This window comes from Tachysurus vachellii, chromosome 7, assembly GCF_030014155.1.
Source record: "Tachysurus vachellii isolate PV-2020 chromosome 7, HZAU_Pvac_v1, whole genome shotgun sequence".
Lineage (NCBI taxonomy): Eukaryota > Metazoa > Chordata > Actinopteri > Siluriformes > Bagridae > Tachysurus > Tachysurus vachellii.
In genome coordinates, this window is record NC_083466.1 from 28,204,673 (window position 1) to 28,222,755 (window position 18,083).

At 41.9% G+C, this 18,083-nt stretch overlaps 2 protein-coding genes across 2 annotated transcripts in view; both read left to right on the top strand.

Moving 5' to 3' along the window:
- esyt2b (extended synaptotagmin-like protein 2b) overlaps window positions 1-13,376 on the top strand; it is a 42,270-nt gene extending 28,894 nt beyond the window's left edge. The window contains exons 16-23 of the mRNA XM_060875296.1: window positions 424-510; window positions 731-880; window positions 992-1,422; window positions 4,929-5,021; window positions 5,679-5,810; window positions 6,272-6,377; window positions 11,004-11,053; window positions 11,250-13,376. Coding sequence (XP_060731279.1) covers window positions 424-510; window positions 731-880; window positions 992-1,422; window positions 4,929-5,021; window positions 5,679-5,810; window positions 6,272-6,377; window positions 11,004-11,053; window positions 11,250-11,280 — 1,080 coding nt within the window. The 3' untranslated portion in view covers window positions 11,281-13,376. The remainder of the gene's footprint in view (window positions 1-423; window positions 511-730; window positions 881-991; window positions 1,423-4,928; window positions 5,022-5,678; window positions 5,811-6,271; window positions 6,378-11,003; window positions 11,054-11,249) is intronic.
- A 2,187-nt stretch (window positions 13,377-15,563) lies between these two features.
- Window positions 15,564-18,083, top strand: part of ncapg2 (non-SMC condensin II complex, subunit G2) — a 22,375-nt gene continuing 19,855 nt past the window's right edge. The window contains exons 1-6 of the mRNA XM_060875291.1: window positions 15,564-15,642; window positions 16,854-16,954; window positions 17,103-17,297; window positions 17,447-17,561; window positions 17,661-17,818; window positions 17,992-18,083. The exon at window positions 17,992-18,083 is cut by the window's right edge and continues 43 nt beyond it. Coding sequence (XP_060731274.1) covers window positions 16,877-16,954; window positions 17,103-17,297; window positions 17,447-17,561; window positions 17,661-17,818; window positions 17,992-18,083 — 638 coding nt within the window. The 5' untranslated portion in view covers window positions 15,564-15,642; window positions 16,854-16,876. The remainder of the gene's footprint in view (window positions 15,643-16,853; window positions 16,955-17,102; window positions 17,298-17,446; window positions 17,562-17,660; window positions 17,819-17,991) is intronic.

The following is an 18,083-nucleotide window of genomic DNA, read 5'->3' on the forward strand; positions in this document are numbered from 1 at the left end:
TTACAGACAGCTTAATCCTTAGAAACCTTAACATGAGCTGGACGGTAGACCTGACAACAAACGACAAATGCTAGACAATGGGACATGCAAAGACCAGGGCTTAAGTACAGTGTTCATTATAAACAGAAATGTGAATCAGGTGCAGTCTTGACATTCTGAGTCTTGTGGTCATGTCATATGCAGGGGATGATGGGATTTGTCTATATTCAGCACTACCAGGACACATACTTACTCTCTTAGCTCATTTCTTTGCTTCTGGTTTCCCAAGGTACTTTTCAGGTTCTTTAGATGTAAATAGAGTGTGGTGTACTGTGATTGCTAGATAATTCATAATCTCATATTGCACTTTAAAAGGAAAGTTTAAATTTCACAGTAAGCATTTATTTAAAAAGGAAAACTTAGATGGTCTTGTCTTGTTGTCAGGTCCGCTATAAGACGTGTGAGCCACTGTGGGAGGAAGCATTTACCTTCCTGGTTCACAACCCGCACACTCAGGAACTACAGTTGGAGGTATGGCATGAGGTGATCCCTGTGGTCCGAGTAATGTCATAGACAACGTTTTACTGAGTAAAATTGGCAGAGAAGCTAGCCCTTCTTAGGTGTGTCTCAGTTTTAATAAAGTCTTTAATAAGCTGTGGAAGCTATGCCTATAGGAGCTAAACATTATCTATTGTATACAGCTGACTAGCAATATGTGCAGCATCTAAGATCACCTTCTAATTGTTTACAGGTAAAGGACGATAAACACAAGTGCATGTTAGGTAACGTGCGAGTGGCATTAACACGTTTACTGAAAGATGAGGATATGACTCTGGTGCAGCAGTTCCCCTTGAACAGCTCTGGCCCAAACAGCACACTCAAACTCAAGCTGGTGCTCAGGGTGAGTGTGTGTGTGTGTATCAGTATGCTTTAAAATATAATTCTTGAAACTTACATTGTGGTGATTCTAAAAGACCTGTTGTGTGTGTGTGTGTGTGTGTTGTGTTCACAGATTCTTTGCCTTGAAAAGGAGACCATATTGGGTCAACCATCCTTAGTCCAAGTCTGTCATGCCAGCGAAAGTGTTACAATGCCACAAACAAACCCTACCACAATCACCACCACCACACACTCTAGTTTAACCACACACTCCACCCCCACTACTCATACCACCCTTTGCAACTCTACTGCCCCTACTGGGGTCACTCTACGTGGGAAGAGAGGTTCGGAGGGCTCACCGGTGAGCCTGGCTCAGACTGAAATGCAAAAAGACTTCCCACGGAGGGATTCCGCATGCAGGGACTCATCACGCAGAAACTCAACACACAGGGACTCAACACAGAGAGACTCAACACACAGAGATTCAACACAAAGTCTGGCATCGGACACTTCACTACCCTCAGCTGCTCTGGAGTTAAAACACAGACTGGAACAGCTGCAGAAGTAGGCATGCACATTCACACTCTTATTTATTTCTATGGTGCAAGATTGATCCTGACCTAGTGACCAAGTCAGTCATCATTAGAGTGCTAAGCCACATTGCAGGTGTTGCTGCGATAGGAGAAATGATGACCAAGTTCCCCTGTGTGGTAGCTACCCCTTATTTTTACCTGATGCCAGAACACAACAATCAGTGGTCAGTTTGTTTATTTGATCTCCCCACCATTTGTTTACCCATTGAACAGGGTGTTTTAGACTGGACAGACTACTGACCTTTGGCTTGGTCAGAGGTACACAGTGCCTCGTGCATGATATCTTAAAAAAAACATAAAGGAGAGCTATTTTCAATGAAAGCTTGCGAGAGGTTACAGCACAACCCCAACGTTTTTAAGGTGTCAAGAAAAGAAAGAAGGATCCATTCATTCATCTTCTACCGCTTATCCGAACTACCTCGGGTCACGGGGAGCCTGTGCCTATCTCAGGCATCATTGGGCATCAAGGCAGGATACACCCTGGACGGAGTGCCAACCCATCACAGGGCACACACACACACACTCTCATTCACTCACGCAATCACACACTACGGACAATTTTCCAGAGATGCCAATCAACCTACCATGCATGTCTTTGGACCGGGGGAGTAAACCGGAGTACCCGGAGGAAACCCCCGAGGCACGGGGAGAACATGCAAACTCCACACACAAGGTGGAGGCGGGAATCGAACCCCCAACCCTGGAGGTGTGAGGCGAACGTGCTAACCACTAAGCCACCATGACCCCCAGAAAGAAGGATCATTCATGTTTAATGTTGGTCCCGTTGCCAAAAAAGCAGCTCTTAATATGGTGTACCTCAAGGGCATATATTAATATGTGGGAGATCTCAAGAAAAGCCTGTAGGGATCTTTGGGAACTAATCCTCATTCAAGTACCTTTCATTTAGCAACTAATTAGATAACATGGCCCAACAGACCTGATATCCAATTCTGCATTACTGCTAGATATATCTGAAGCATACATTTAAATTGTGCTGACTCCTTTGAAGAGAGGCTGAAGATTAGTGTTACTTTTAGTATTAGTGTTGTAAAAACATTCAATCTGGCTGTTGATCTTCTACTGTGGCATAAACAATTGTCACGGAAACATAGAGTTGTCTTGTGGAAGGAGATCCCTATTGGCAAACTGACCATGCCCATAGCTGCATCCTGCCTGGCAGAGACCTCTTTTGGAATCTACCTTGGAGTGAGATTTAGAAGCAATGAGGAACCATGAACCACAGAGAACATGATGGGTGTCTAGAAAAACTTTGTTTAGGGTTGCGGAAAAATGTCAGGAATCCGTTTGCTACAATATATATTTCTGCACCAGGAGGCAATGGAAGGTGCAAAAAGTTGTATGTGAGCTTGGTTGAATTTTACATTTTCTTACATCAGGATTGACATGCTATGTCTTTGTATATTTTTGCTAAGATATAAAAAGTGCAACACTCCACTGGGTACTTGGGAAATGTCCTGCCCATACATGTAGGTATGCAAACCTCGTGATGAAATTGAAACAGTTTCAAAAGCTAATGATATATTACTGCATCCTGATATGTTTAAGACAGCATATAACCGTGATGTTGACATGCTTCTTTTACTGTTATGCTGACCAGACATTCTGAGAAGACAAACACCATTCCGGTCAAGGGGTGAGGCAGGGGATCTAATTACCTCATGTCCAGATGGTATTTGGATTAAATAGACTTTTTAAAGTCCATAAAGTACTTTGATGCACAGGCTTGAGACACGCTTTAATGGCATATTTGTGTGAGCTCTGGCTGTTATATAGGCGGAGCAGATGGAGCAGTTGTCCGGATATGCCAACATTCTGAGCAATAAATAAAAATAATCCATCTAAAAAAATAATTTTTGTCAAATAGCTCTCAGATTTATTACAGATCTTAGAAAGCAGGGCAAATTGCAATCCCAAAGCATTAAATCACAAGAATATGTTCAAGAAGGCCAAAGGGGAAGGGGTTCCTGCTTGCCCTATCCAGAGATCATGAGGTCCCTGATGATGCTACAGCCATGTGTGTCCTCAGGTCCAGGAGAACATACAGTACGTAATTAGCTCTGCTTTCAGCAAGGAGGTTTAGTATACTGTCTCTACCCTATCAATCACAGCGACACTAGCAAGCAATCAGTTTGAAAAATTGCTGTTGGCTTGCTTTTTACTGGTTGGTAGCTGTCATGTGATAAGAGAGAGATGCCTGATTGGTAGAAATCAGTAAATAAAAGCACATCAAAGCTTTAATACTTGATAAGTGAGTTAGTTCTAATAAGACTCAATGGCAACAGTATTCCAGTGACCATGACATGCCTGGGAGGGAAAATGTCCTGCACTCTCATTTATAAAGCTGGATAGTGAATGTGACTGAAAGTGAAAGTGACGTGACATACGGCTAAGTACGGTGACCCATAGTCAGGATTTGTTCTCTGCATTTAACCCATCCAAAGTGCACACACACAGCAGTGAACACACACACACCGTGAACACACACCCGGAGCAGTGGGCAGCCATTTATGCTGCGGCGCCCAGGGAGCAGTTGGGAGGTTCGGTGCCTTGCTGAGGGGCACCTCAGTCGTGGTATTGCCGGCCTGAGACTCGAACCCACAACCTTAGGGTTCAGAGCCAGACTCTCTAACCATTAGGCCAGGACTTCCCCACATTTAGTTCCCCACATTTAGTTCCCCACATTTAGTAGACTAAAAAGGATCTCTCTCTATGGAAATTTCCTTTTAAAATGTTTCCATTATCTTTGTGCTCAGCTACGACTAAAATCTTGAGCAGTTCCATTGCTTTTTCTTTAAGAATACGTTCTAACATTCTTCTTGTCAGATGCTCCTGCTGGCAGCCACCCAAATCTATCCGATTTATAATCCTGACACCCTTCTACACAGAAAATGACCAATCTGGAGGTTTTTTTTGCTGATGTGTGTACTTTTTGCTGACGTGTGCGCTGTTTGCCATATCATTACCAACACAATGCTTCAGCATGGGGGTGGAGTCTGGGTGTGATATGCCTGACCTTGGTCTACATTACGTTACGTGTTGATGTATGTTAAACAGTTTACTCTGAAACAGAGTGACATTTGTAATCATTGGCATGGTTCCAACTCTTTATCTGACAGTCTATTGAAGATTTGTCTCTCATTATTATCTGTCTTGCTTTCTCTTCTTTCTTTTTATCTCTCTATTTTTGCTTGTCATATTCACACTGTCTATCCTTCATGCTCTTTGTTTCTCTCTTGTCTTTTTATACTGCTCCATCATGCTCTTTCTCTGTCTCTCTGTCCCTCTCCTTTACTCTGCCTCTCTCTTTCTCTTTCTTTGCCTCTCTGTTTTATTTGGCTCCTGGCTCCTCTCTTCCTTTTCTCTCTGTCTTTCTCATTCTGTCTTTCTTTTGCTCTCATCCCTTCTCTCTCTCTCTCTCTCTCTCTCTCTCTCTCTCTCTCTCTCTCTCCTCTGCAGTGGTTCTATGCAGTATCCTCTGGGGGAGGTGCAGCTCACTATCAGACACAGTTCTCAAAGAAACAAGCTTATTGTTGTGGCACATGCTTGCCGGTGAGAGAACTCTCTCTCTCTCTGTCTCTCTCTCTCTCTCTCTCTCTCTCTCTCTCTCTCTCTCTCTCTGTCTCTCTCTCTGTCTCTCTCTCTCTCTCTCTCTCTCTCTCTCTCTCTGTCTCTCTCTCTCTCTGTCTCTCTCTCTCTCTCTCTCTCTCTCTCTCTCTCTCTCTCTGTCTCTCTCTCTCTCTCTCTGTCTCTCTCTCTCTCTCTCTCTCTCTGTCTCTCTCTCTCTCTCTCTCTGTCTCTCTCTCTCTCTCTCTCTCTCTCTCTCTCTCTGTCTCTCTCTCTGTCTCTCTCTCTGTCTCTCTCTCTCTCTCTCTCTCTCTCTCTCTCTCTCTCACTCACACACACACACACACACAGACGAAATTGATCTGTGTTCATGAAAAAGTCAGAGAAAGTTCAGTGCAGCAATTTTCAGCTCCCACACAGCAGATCATTAAGAATTTGTGCTGAAACTCTGATACCATGGAAACGTATATACATGAAAATGTCTCCTTGGTAACAGGGTACCAGCCCTTTATAAGCTGCCTCTCACAAGACTTTCCTTTTTCTCTCTATGTTAATAAAAAAAGTTAAAGCTTTACTGTTACAAAGTGCTGACACTGGAGACTCCTTCTATAAATGTTAAATAAATACCATATATTCTTGCAGTAATCTGATCTCATTGGGGAAAGACAGCTCGGACCCTTACATCCGTCTCTACCTGCTGCCAGATAAGAGCCGGAGCTGCCGAAGGAAAACTAGTACTGTGAGAAAGAATCTCAACCCAATCTATGACCAGTCGTAAGATAACACACACACACACACACACAGCACATGCACAAAAAACATACATAATTCTTTATTCTGAAATTCCCATGTATGACCCCATGTATACATTCCCATGTATGACCCCACACACCCCTTTCACACACTCTTCACCCTCCTGCCATCTGGAAAAAGGTACCAAAGCATTCGGTCCCTCACGACCAGACTGTGTAACAGTTTCTTTCCACAAGCCATCAGACTCCTCAATAACTGAACTGAACTGTACTGAGCACAACACACACACATACACACACACACATCATCTGTATGGACTGCATTGTCCTAAACCAAATACACACTCTTCAATTATTCATCCATGTCTACAGCACCACCATATCAAACTGTTTACATGCTGTTTTACAGTTTAATGTTAATGCAAATGTGTGTGTGTGTCTGTGTGCGTGTGTGTGTTTGTGTGTGTGTGTGTGTGTGTGCAGTTTTGAGTTCAATGTGTCGGCGGTTGAGCTGCATAGGAGGACCCTGGATGTAGCAGTGAAAAACGCAGGGGGACTGCTGTCCAAAAATAAAGGTCTGCTGGGCAAGGTAGATACACACACACACACACACACACACACACAAACACACACAAACACCACACTTCTAGTTGTGAAAACAGTGTTTTCCAAGTCAAATCAAAAAGCTTTTATTGTCATTTCAACCATATAGCTAAGGACTTAGTAAGTAGTCCTAGCCACATAAAGCACATCTGTACAACCTGGTGTACACAGTGTGAGACAAAACAGTGACAATAAACAGTGCAGGACAAAAGACAGTGCAAACAAACAAAACAAGACATTACAGCACCAACCAGTATAAATACTGTATGTTCAATATTGCGTGTGCAGAAATACTGGAATGAACACTTAATATAGCAGCAGCAGTTATATGGTATACAAGGTATTGTAAAGTATTGTGCAAAACAGCAATGTGTAAGACAACATGTGCAAAAGGCTAACAGGGTTCCCACATGTCCTGGAAAACCTGGAAATCCTGGAAAATTAATGACCAATGTTCCAGTCCTGGAAAACACCTGGAAAATGAGAGAAAACATAAATTGTCCTGGAAAAAATCTTGTTGTTCTGGAAAATTCTTATTTTTAAATGTTCTTGATCATTTAAAGAACAGTTTACGACCGGTCGAAACAATTAACGTTAGTAACAGAAAGCGCTCTTTTCAGGGACGCTGAGTTTTGACGGGTTTTTTGTTATGCTGTTTAATCTCGCTGTGACTGATGACGCTGTCTTGTGTTGGCGGTTTCAGCTGCTAGGAATGGTTTAAGTGTTCATATGTTTTCAGCAAATGGTGACGGGTAAGCAGGTTATATTAACCTTGTTAATCTGAATATCATGTGCAAGGGGAATGTGCAGCAAACTAAAGCATGCATGATGGCATTGGCCTGAGAAAGGAAAGGGTATTAATATGTGCGGTCTTTTTATTTTATAAATGTTCAAATTTCATTCACATGACAAATCGTCTTTAAAAGTATAGTTAAGTAATAGCCATAAAGTGTACATTGTTTTTAAGACTTCTGGAGAGAAGAACATATTACTTTAGGCCGTGAATCTGTGAGTCTTGTCTTTTTTTTGCTAAATTTGAAATGTCCTGGAAAAGTCCTGGAAAATGATCTCTGAAAAAGAGTGGGAACCCTGATGTAAACAGTTTGATATGGTGGTGCTGTAGACATGGATGTATAATTGAAGAGTGTGTATTTGGTTTAGGACAATGCAGTCCATACAGATGATGTATGTGTGTGTGTGTTGTGCTCAGTACAGTTCAGTTCAGTTATTGAGGAGTCTGATGGCTTGTGGAAAGAAACTGTTACACAGTCTGGTCGTGAGGGACCGAATGCTTTGGTACCTTTTTCCAGACGGCAGGAGGGTGAAGAGTGTGTGAAAGGGGTGTGTGGGGTCATACACAACGCTGTTGGCTTTGTGGATGCAGCGTGTGGTGTAAGTGTCCATGATAGAGAGAAGAGAGACTCCAGTGATCTTCTCAGCTGTCCTCACTATCCGCTGCAGGGTCTTGCGATCCGAGATGTGATGGGGCATGGGTTAGCCTAGTGGTTAAGGTGTTGGGCTACCAATCTGAAGGTTGTGAGTTCGATCCCAGGTCCACCAAGCTGCCACTGTTTGGGCCCCTTAGACCCTTAACACTCAATTGCTCAGCTGTATAAAATAAAAATGAGATGATGTAAGTCACTCTGGATAAGGGTGTCTGCCAAATGCTGTAAATGTAAATGAGATGTCTCCCAAAGCAGGCAGTGATGCAGCTGAGTATGAATCAGCTCAGAATGCTCTCAATGGTCCCTCTGTAAAACATAGTCAGGAAAGGGGGAGGGAGATGGGCTTTTCTCAGCCTTCATAAGTAGACACTGCTGGACTTTCTTGGTGATGGAGCTGGTGTTGAGTGACCAGGTGAAGTTCTCCGCTAGATGAACACCAAGAAATTTGGTGCTCTTGACGATCTCTACAGATGATCCGTTGATGTTCAGCAGAGAGTGGTTGCTCTCCTGAAGCCAATAAACATCTCTTTAGTTTTATCTACATTCAGAGACAGGTTGTTGGCTCTACACCAGGCAGTTAGCTGTTGCACCTCCTCCCTGTATGCTGACTCATCGTTCTTGGATGATGAGACCCAACAATGTTGTGTCATCGGCGAACTTGGTAATATGGTTCCATCTGTGCATTGCTGCAGGGGCTCCAGTGCTCAGTGTGGTGGTGCTGGAGATGTTGTTCCCAATCCGGACTGACTGAGGTCTCCCAGTCAGGAAGTCCAGGATCCAGTTGCAGAGGGAGGTGTTCAGTCCCAGCAGGCTCAGCTTCTCCATCAGGTGCTGAGGGATGATTGTACTGAATGCTGAACTAAAGTCTAAATAGCATTCGTACGTACCTGTCTTTACTGTCCAGGTGGGTGGGGGCTAAACGAAGGGCCGTGGCAATGGCATCGTCCGTGGAGCAGTGTAAAAGATACGCAAACTGCAGGGGGTCCAGTAAGGCTAGTCACTGGGTCTTGATGTGCCTCATGATGAGCTTCTCGAAGGACTTCATTACAACGGGTGTGAGTACGACGGGACAATAGTCGTCGAGGCAGGACACTGCAGACTTCTTTGGCACAGGGACGATAGTGATTTTCTTGAGGCATGTAGGAACAACAGCGCTGTTCAGGGAAATGTTGAAGATGTCATTGAAGATATCTGCTAGCTGTTCTGTACATTTCCTGAGCACCCTGCCAGGAATGTTGTCTGGTTCAGCAGCCAAACAGTGATCCCTCCCTCCCAGTCAAACCTGTCAGATATTCATATCCTTGTGAAGACGTTTGACATTTTTCCTACCATAACAACACCCAACACACACACACACACACACACACACACACACCCCCAACACACACACACACACACACACACCACACACACAAAGACACATTAGTACTGTTTCTTTTCTAGTATTGGTATTATTGGTTTTTCATTCTTCTTCTTCTTCTACTTTTGGCTTTTCCTGTTCGAGGTCGCCCCCAGCGAATCCCCTATCCTTTAACCCCTATCCTTTAGCCCATATCCCCATCCTATAAACCCTCATTTTAACCCCTGTCCTTTAACCCCAACACCTGTCCTTTAACTCCTAACCCCTATCCTTTAACCCATATCCCTGTTCTATATCCACTAACCCCTAACCCCTATCCTTTCACCCATATCCTTTCACCCCAATCCCATTTCCTATCCTTTAACCCTAACCCCTTTTTTATATCATCTAAACCGTATTCCGTATCCTATAAACCCTAACCTTCATCACTAATTCATAATCCTCTAAACTGTATCCCCTATCCTCTTACCGAAAACCCCTATTCTACGTATATCCTCTAAACTCTAACCCCCTAACTCATATAGTCAAACCCTATGTCCTAACCACTAACCCCTAACCTTTAACCCCTAACCCCTATTCTATTAAGCATATCCTATACCCTTTAAATCCTAACGGCTAAATTTTAATCCCATCTCTTTCCTCCATGTCCTAATCCTCGTAACCTCTATCCTTTTAACCCTATCCCCTATCCTCTCTCTTCTAACCCCTGACCCCTAAACCTTATAAGATAAGATATACCTTTATTCGTCCCACAATGGGGAAATTTCTCTGTTACAGCAGCAAAGAGAAAGAAATGCAAATATATAAAAGAATAGAGACATAATATAATATATGTATAGACAGTATATGTATAGACAGTATATGTATAGACAGTATATGTATAGACAGTATATGTATAGACAGTATACGTATAGACAGTATATGTATAGACAGTATATGTATAGACAGTATATACACAACACAATGTATAAATACAGAGCAGAAAAAAGAGACCACGAGTAAGTAGTTACGCTAAAGACATACTGTATTGCACACGTGTAATATTGCACATTTTTGAAATTTCTGTTATTGCACATGTTGTTTATCCCCTAAGTCAGGGGTCGGCAACACGCGGCTCCGGAGCCACAAGTGGCTCTTTCATCCCTCTGCTGTGGCTCCCTGAAGATTTGGATAATAAATATTTAATTTAAATTAATAAATTTTATTTTAAAACATTAGTTTTTTTTAAAAAAATGTAATTCTAAATTATAAGATTATGATGCTCTTGTAACATTAAAATAAACCGTGTTTAATTTGTTTGTCGCTCAAAATACACATCATAACCGCCGACTTGCGAAATCCGACACACAGAAGCAGACGCATCTTTGGTTTGCTGCAGCCGGCAAGTTAAAATTTTGATGTCACAAATACGAAGACGACTCAATTAGACATCAAACGTTTTATTTGAAAGTAACCTTCAACCCAGCGTCTTTTTTGTTAAGGTTAGTTCAAACACAAATATTTTTGTTTGCCTGCAGAAATAAAATTTCGTTTACTCTGTAGCAGTTCATTGATTTAATAAATGCAACACACTACAGTTTTTTCTATACTTTCCATAAAGGTAAAAAAAATGATATTTGAAGTGTTATCTTCATTTTAGATGTTAAAAGGGTTTTGTGGCTCCCGGTGTTTTTTTTCTGTGGTAAACGAGTCCAAATGGCTCTGTGAGTGTTTAAGGTTGCCGACCCCTGACCTAAGTTAAAAGTCTCTCTGTTTCCTATCTCTGTATTTTTGCTGTGTAGTTGATAAATGTGTCACTTTCTCATAGGTTCTTGTGGATTTGGGAAGTGAAGAGATTTCTAAAGGATGGACTCGATGGTAAAAAACTCTCTCTCTCAAACACACACACACACACACACACACACACACACATTTGTATATTCACTTACAGTATATAAAATATTCATATTCCATTCATATTCCAAAATATTAAACTGTGTCTTTAAATAGAACAATATGTTAAACTTTATTATCTCTCTCTCTCTCTCTCTCTCTCTCTCTCTCTCTCTCTAAGGTATGATCTGAGTGCAGATGGATCTTACTGATGTGTGATAGCATGATTTAAAAAAAAGATGAAACTGTGAACGTCAACGAAACCAGGCTAATGAAACCAGGCTGCTTCTGCTGGGACTCCACACACACACACACACACACACACACACACACATACACAGACTCACATTTATATATATAGATAGGATTGACAGTGTGTGTGTGTGTGTGTGTGTGTGTGTGTCGCCTTCTCTTATAGTCACTGACATTATTTCTATTCCATTTGAATAGAAATTCTTTTTCTCGCACTTTCAAGCAACACACAAATTGTAAACATATGCACACATCTACACACATTCTACACAAATTGTACACACAGTATAAACATATACACACATCTACACACACAAAGACCCACACTCTATAAACAAATACACATTTTACACATGCTCTACACACACACACATTAAAAACATATACACACATCTACAAATACTTTACACACGCACACATTCTGAACATCTACACACACTCTACATACACAGTAAACATATACACACATCTACAAGCATTCTACACACACACTGTAAATGTATACACACATCTACACACACACGGTAAACATATACGCACATATACACATTCTACACACACTCTACACAAACACACACTCACTCACACACATTATAGACATATATACAGACATCTCCACACATTCACACACACACACACACACACACACACACTGTAAACGTATACACATATTCCACACACACATACACACACATTCTACACACACACACCAGGTCCCACTGATGAATCTTTCAGTATAATTGTGTCTAAATGTTTTTTTTTTTATCGAATTGAAGTATGTTGATAAAAGCAGTCGGACCCTGAACATTCACGGCACACACACTTAGCCACGCCCTCAAAACTCCATAAAAGGGCATAGAGAGCTAAAACTGACACAGTGACCACTATCGATTACACACATTCATTCGCTACCTCAGGCCACGGGGAGCCTGTGCCTATCTCAGGCGTCATTGGGCATCAAGGCAGGATACACCCTGGACGGAGTGCCAACCCATCACAGGGCACACACACACACTCTCATTCACTCACACACACACACACTCATTCACTCACACACTACGGACAATTTTCCAGAGATGCCAATCAAACTACCATGCATGTCTTTGGACCAGGGGAGGAAACCGGAGTACCCGGAGGAAACCCCAGAGGCACGGGGAGAACATGCAAACTCCACACACACAAGGCGGAGGCGGGAATCGAACCCCCAACCCTGGAGGTGTGAGGCGAACGTGCTAACCACTAAGCCACCGTGCTCCCCGATTACACACAAGGAAGTCTAAATGGAAATTTACACAAATTCAAGAAAACACAGACATTTTTTTTTAAATGCTTACACACACAGATGTGCACACACCCATCTCACACACACAAACACACACACATACACATACACACTCAATCCATTCATTTACATTCACCAGCTGTTGATGTGCTGCTATTAATAAAATCACACCGAATGACAAGTGAACACACGTATGTGTGTACGCGCGTGTGTGTGTGTGAGAGAGAGAGAGAGACAGAGAGAGAGAGAGAGAGAGAGCAAAAGAGAGAGTTACACGCTGACTCTGTCGAGTGCCTCGATTTGACAGTGAGCAGCTTTCTTACTGCTCCATGTACATCATAAATCTTGGAAGTTTTGATTTTGAACTCTTTTTTTTTTGTACTTGGGTTTTGTTGTCTTGAGAAAATGTAGCCTTCTTAATGAAGATGGACAACAAACAAAACACAACACTGCTGGCCAAAGACGAGAGCATTCAAAACCAGAAAACCACAGCAAGACTGTACATATGTTGGAAATTTTAATGATTGTGGATTTTCATGTTCTGCTGTGTTTTTTTTAATTATTATTATTATTATTATTATTATTATTATTATTATTATTATTAAACGCTTGTTCTACTTGACCATGACACTTCTGTATATGACCTTAAAGATCTATGAGATGGAGGAAGATTTTATTTTTAAAGCATCTTATTTTACATTAAGGTTACGACGACATTCTGAAGGAAGAAAAAAAATATATGAAAATGATGTTTATTAAAGTTAAAAAAAAACAGGGAATATTTGTTCTTGTTTTGTTCACATGTATTTATTAATTAAAGTCATGAATTATTTTTTGAACGAAAAAGAAAATTCATCTGCTTTTTAAATCGATGCTTATATCGATGGATTATTGGGTCGAAGGAAAGTTTTAGTTTCACGTCTACGATTAAAAGGTAAGAAGAAAAATTGGTCACAATGATAGAACACACAAACAAACACACACACACACACACACGCATGCATGCAAGTGCAGCATTTGACTAAAGCACTGTGAAGCATGGTGGTGGTAGTATTGTCCTGAGCATCATCCCTGACCTCTTGGTCGGTTGTTTCCACAGTAATCCACAGATAGTGATGGCTGATGTTGCTAAGCGAGAGGTATTTGTAGGTCAAATGAGCGAAGTTTAATGACTCGAAGGTTCCTGCTGTCCCATAATTCTCTGCACTGACATCCTCCATGAAACACAAACAGTTTATGATTTTAAAATGTAACCCCTGAACCCACTGAAGGCTCACCGTCAAATCTTTCTAACACGTATATAACTGCATCAACACACAAGTAAACAAAGTGAAAAAAATCTATATGTACAAATAATATATAAACATGATAAAATATACAAGTTGAAAGCATGGGCTCAGCAAAAAAAAAAAAATGGACTGACTTCCTGTCTGGAATATGCTTATTTTTGTTTGGAAGGTCTTCCTGTCACTCATAGCCTAGTGGTTAAGGTGGAAGGTCATGAGTTTGAATCCCAGGTCCACCAAGCTGCTGTTTCTGCTGGGCCCCTGAACAAGGCCCTTAAACCTCAGTTGCTCAGTTGTATAAATTTAAATAAAATATAAGTCCCTTTGGATAAAGGAGTCTGTTTAATGCCAGAAATGTAAATGTATGGAATCTCCTGGGGGCGGGGCTTAATATGAATATGAGCAGGAATGTACTATGTGCTTAAGAAGTAAAATAAACCATTCAAAGGTAGAATCTGACTGATTAATATTTAGATATGCAATAAATAAATAAATAAATAAATAAATAATAAATAAATCTGGGGGGCACGGTGGCTTAGTGGTTAGCACGTTCGTCTCACATCTCCAGGGTTGGGGGTTCGATTCCCGCCTCCGCCTTGTGTGTGTGGAGTTTGCATGTTCTCCCCGTGCCTCGGGGGTTTCCTCCGGGTACTCCGGTTTCCTCCCCCGGTCCAAAGACATGCATGGTAGGTTGATTGGCATCTCTGGAAAATTGTCTGTAGTGTGTGATTGTGTGAGTGAATGAGTGTGTGTGTGTGTGTGTGCCCTGCGATGGGTTGGCACTCCGTCCAGGGTGTATCCTGCCTTGATGCCCGATGACGCCTGAGATAGGCACAGGCTCCCCGTGACCCGAGGTAGTTCGGATAAGCGGTAGAAAATGAGTGAGTGAATGAATAAGTAAATCTCATACTGCAACTTGAATTAGAAACAGAGCTTTGAAACTCTATTGAAGCACTTTAATTAACCTTTACTGCAGACATGACAATGATGATGCAGATGATGATGATGATGATGATGATGGTGCAGAGTATGATGATGATGTTGATGATGATGATGATGATGATGGTGATGATGATGATGATGATGATGATGATGAATATGATGATGATGATGATGGTGATGATGATGGCGATAATGGCGATGATGATGATGATGATGATGGGGTGATGATGATCATGATGATGATGATGATGGGGTGATGATGATGATGATGATGATGATGATGATGTGATGATGATGATGATGATGGTGATGATGATGGCGATAATGGCGATGATGATGATGATGATGATGATGATGATGATGATGATGGGGTGATGATGATGATGATGATGATGATGATGATGATGATGATGATGATGTGATAATGATGATGATGATGATGATGATGATGATGATGATGATGATGATGATGTGATAATGATGATGATGATGATGATGATGTGATAATGATGATGATGATGATGATGATGATGATGATGATGTAAAGTGCACAACAATATACAATATGCAATAATTTATTAAAGTACAATTTGGTTACTAAGTGAAGCGGTGATCCAGCTGTAAAGCTTCTTTTTTGTAACTTTGTCGCCATCTTGTGGTCAAACTGAAGTAATGCCGATGTTTTGTTTTATACTAAGAGCGCAGAGAAGAAGAGGAAGAAGAAGCAATAGGGGCGGAAGTGACCGTACGTCATTACGTCATCACGCCGGTTGAAATTTGCGCGCGCAGCGTCCAGACAGAAAGAGAGACAGGTTTGTTTGTAAACAAAACTCTAACAAAGTGAATAAAAGTCTCTGTTAGACACTTTACATCATTTATATTAGAGGTGTTAATATAACGCTGTGTTAATAAGTGGGTGCGTGAATACACACTGTCTGTTTCATTAGCTTTACTGCTTATTAGCTGTTAGCATAGCATTAGCATCTGTAGCTTTTAGAAAGCAACTTTAGTTTAGTTTAATGTTTTTAAATAACCACCTGTTTTGTGCAACAATGCTCGGTGAATTAAGACATAATAATAATAATAATAATAATAATAATAATAATAATAATAATAAACTTATTGCTCTTATAATAAAAGTTCATTTGGAATTTATTGTTAATATGAAATGTTTTTATTTCACTATAATCTGGTAATTTTATTTTACTTATTCATTTATTTTTTTAGATTGATATCTATTCACATTATCTATTCTCTCTCTCTCTCTCTCTCTCTGTGTCTCTCTCTCTCTCTGTGTCTCTCTCTCTCTGTGTCTCTCTCTCTCTCTGTGTCTCTCTCTCTCTCTGTGTCTCTCTCTCTCTCTGTGTCTCTCTGTCTGTCTCTCTGTCTGTGTCTGTCTGTCTCTCTCTCTGTCTCTCTCTCTCTGTCTGTCTCTCTCTGTGTCTCTCTCTCTGCCTGTCTGTCTCTCTCTCTCTCTCTCTCTCTCTCTGTCTGTGTCTGTCTGTCTCTCTCTCTGTCTCTCTCTGCCTGTCTGTCTCTCTCTCTCTCTCTCTCTGTCTCTCTCTCTCTGTCTCTCTGTCTGTCTCTCTGTCTCTCTCTCTGCCTGTCTCTCTGTCTGTCTCTCTCTCTCTGCCTCTCTCTCTCTCTCTCTCTCTCTCTCTCTCTCTCTCTCTCTCTCTCTCTCTGTGTGTCTCTCTCTCTGCCCCTCTCTCTCTCTCTCTCTCTCTGCCTCTCTCTCTCTCTCTCTCTCTCTCTCTCTCTCTCTCTGTGTCTCTCTCTCTGCCTCTCTCTCTCTCTCTCTCTCTCTCTCTCTCTCTCTCTGTGTCTCTCTCTCTGCCTGTCTGTCTCTCTCTCTCTCTCTTTCTCTCTCTGTCTGTCTGTCTCTCTGTCTGTCTGTCTCTTTCTCTCTCTGCCTGTCTCTCTCTCTCTGTGTCTCTCTCTCTCTCTCTCTCTCTCTCTCTCTCTCTCTCCCTCTCTCTGTCTGTCTCTCTCTTTCTCTCTCTCTCTCTCCCTCCCCCCTCAGTATATTAAAGACTTTACTCAGTGATGTCTAAGAGAAAGGATTTCATGCAGTCCGTCCATCCGGACCGGGTGCAGGATTTTCTCCATTTCATTAATCTACATGTAAGTAGCTGATGTCACTTCTCTCACTCACACACACACACACACACACACACACACACACACACACACACACACACATGAGTTTGGAGGACAGAATTAAAGATGCTGTTAACATGGTGTGTGTGTGTGTGTGTGTGTGTGTTTTTAGAAAGACGTGTCGGAGCCTTTGGACCTGTCGGAGCTGATTCAAGAGCTTCAGATGAAGCAGCGGTCGGAGTTATGGGGTAAAATGTCGGCATTACTGAAACACACACTGCACTCGTACCCCTCAGAGCGCTGGATCAGCCGCCTAGAGCACGACTCAGATGGAGAAGACATGGAGGTGGAGCAGTCTGCTGAGCTGGTATGTTTAAAACACACACACACACACACACACACACACACACGTTGACTAGGAGGAACATAGTGTGTGTTCATTAAACAGTTATATGTTGTTTTAGTTACTTTGGTTTTAGTCATAAATGGTTCTTCTTGTGTGTTCCATGTCTTCAGAAACACACCATGGCAGTGCTGGAGGGTGTTACGCTGGTGTGTACGGTGTGTGTGGACTCGGTCCAGAGTGGAGACAATTACACTGACCTGCTGGACTGCATGTACTCTCTCAACAGTAATGACAATGTTCTTCATCTTTATTACATGTCTTTATCTCTGCGCTGTGTTTAGAGTTTGCTGTATAAATGAAGTGCTGGTGGTTGTTGTTGTGCAGGTGTAGAGAGTTGTCTGCCCCTGTCAGAGGTGCCCCTGCAGAAGGCCATTCATTGGCTGTTTGAGTGTTGGTGGAGGCGGGGCTTACAGGGGAAGGAGGAGCTCGGCTGGACTGCGTTCGTCGCTTGTTTGGAGAACACGATTACGCTCAAAAAAACGGTAGTGTGTGTGTTGATATAGTGATATATTCACACTAGCAAGTCATTTTCTTCTTTCTTCTCTCGGTCTTCCTCCTGCTGTTCTTCGTCCTCCTTTTCTTTATTCAAATGCTCAGTGTTTTTGTGTGTGTGTGTGTGTGTGTGTGTGTGTGTGTTCGTGTGTTCCCTCTGTAGCTGACCGAGCTGAACCGTCTGTACTCTCTACGTGACATTCTGCTCAGTGTGGAGTTTGACTCAGAGAGGGGTCAGTACATAACCAACCCCCT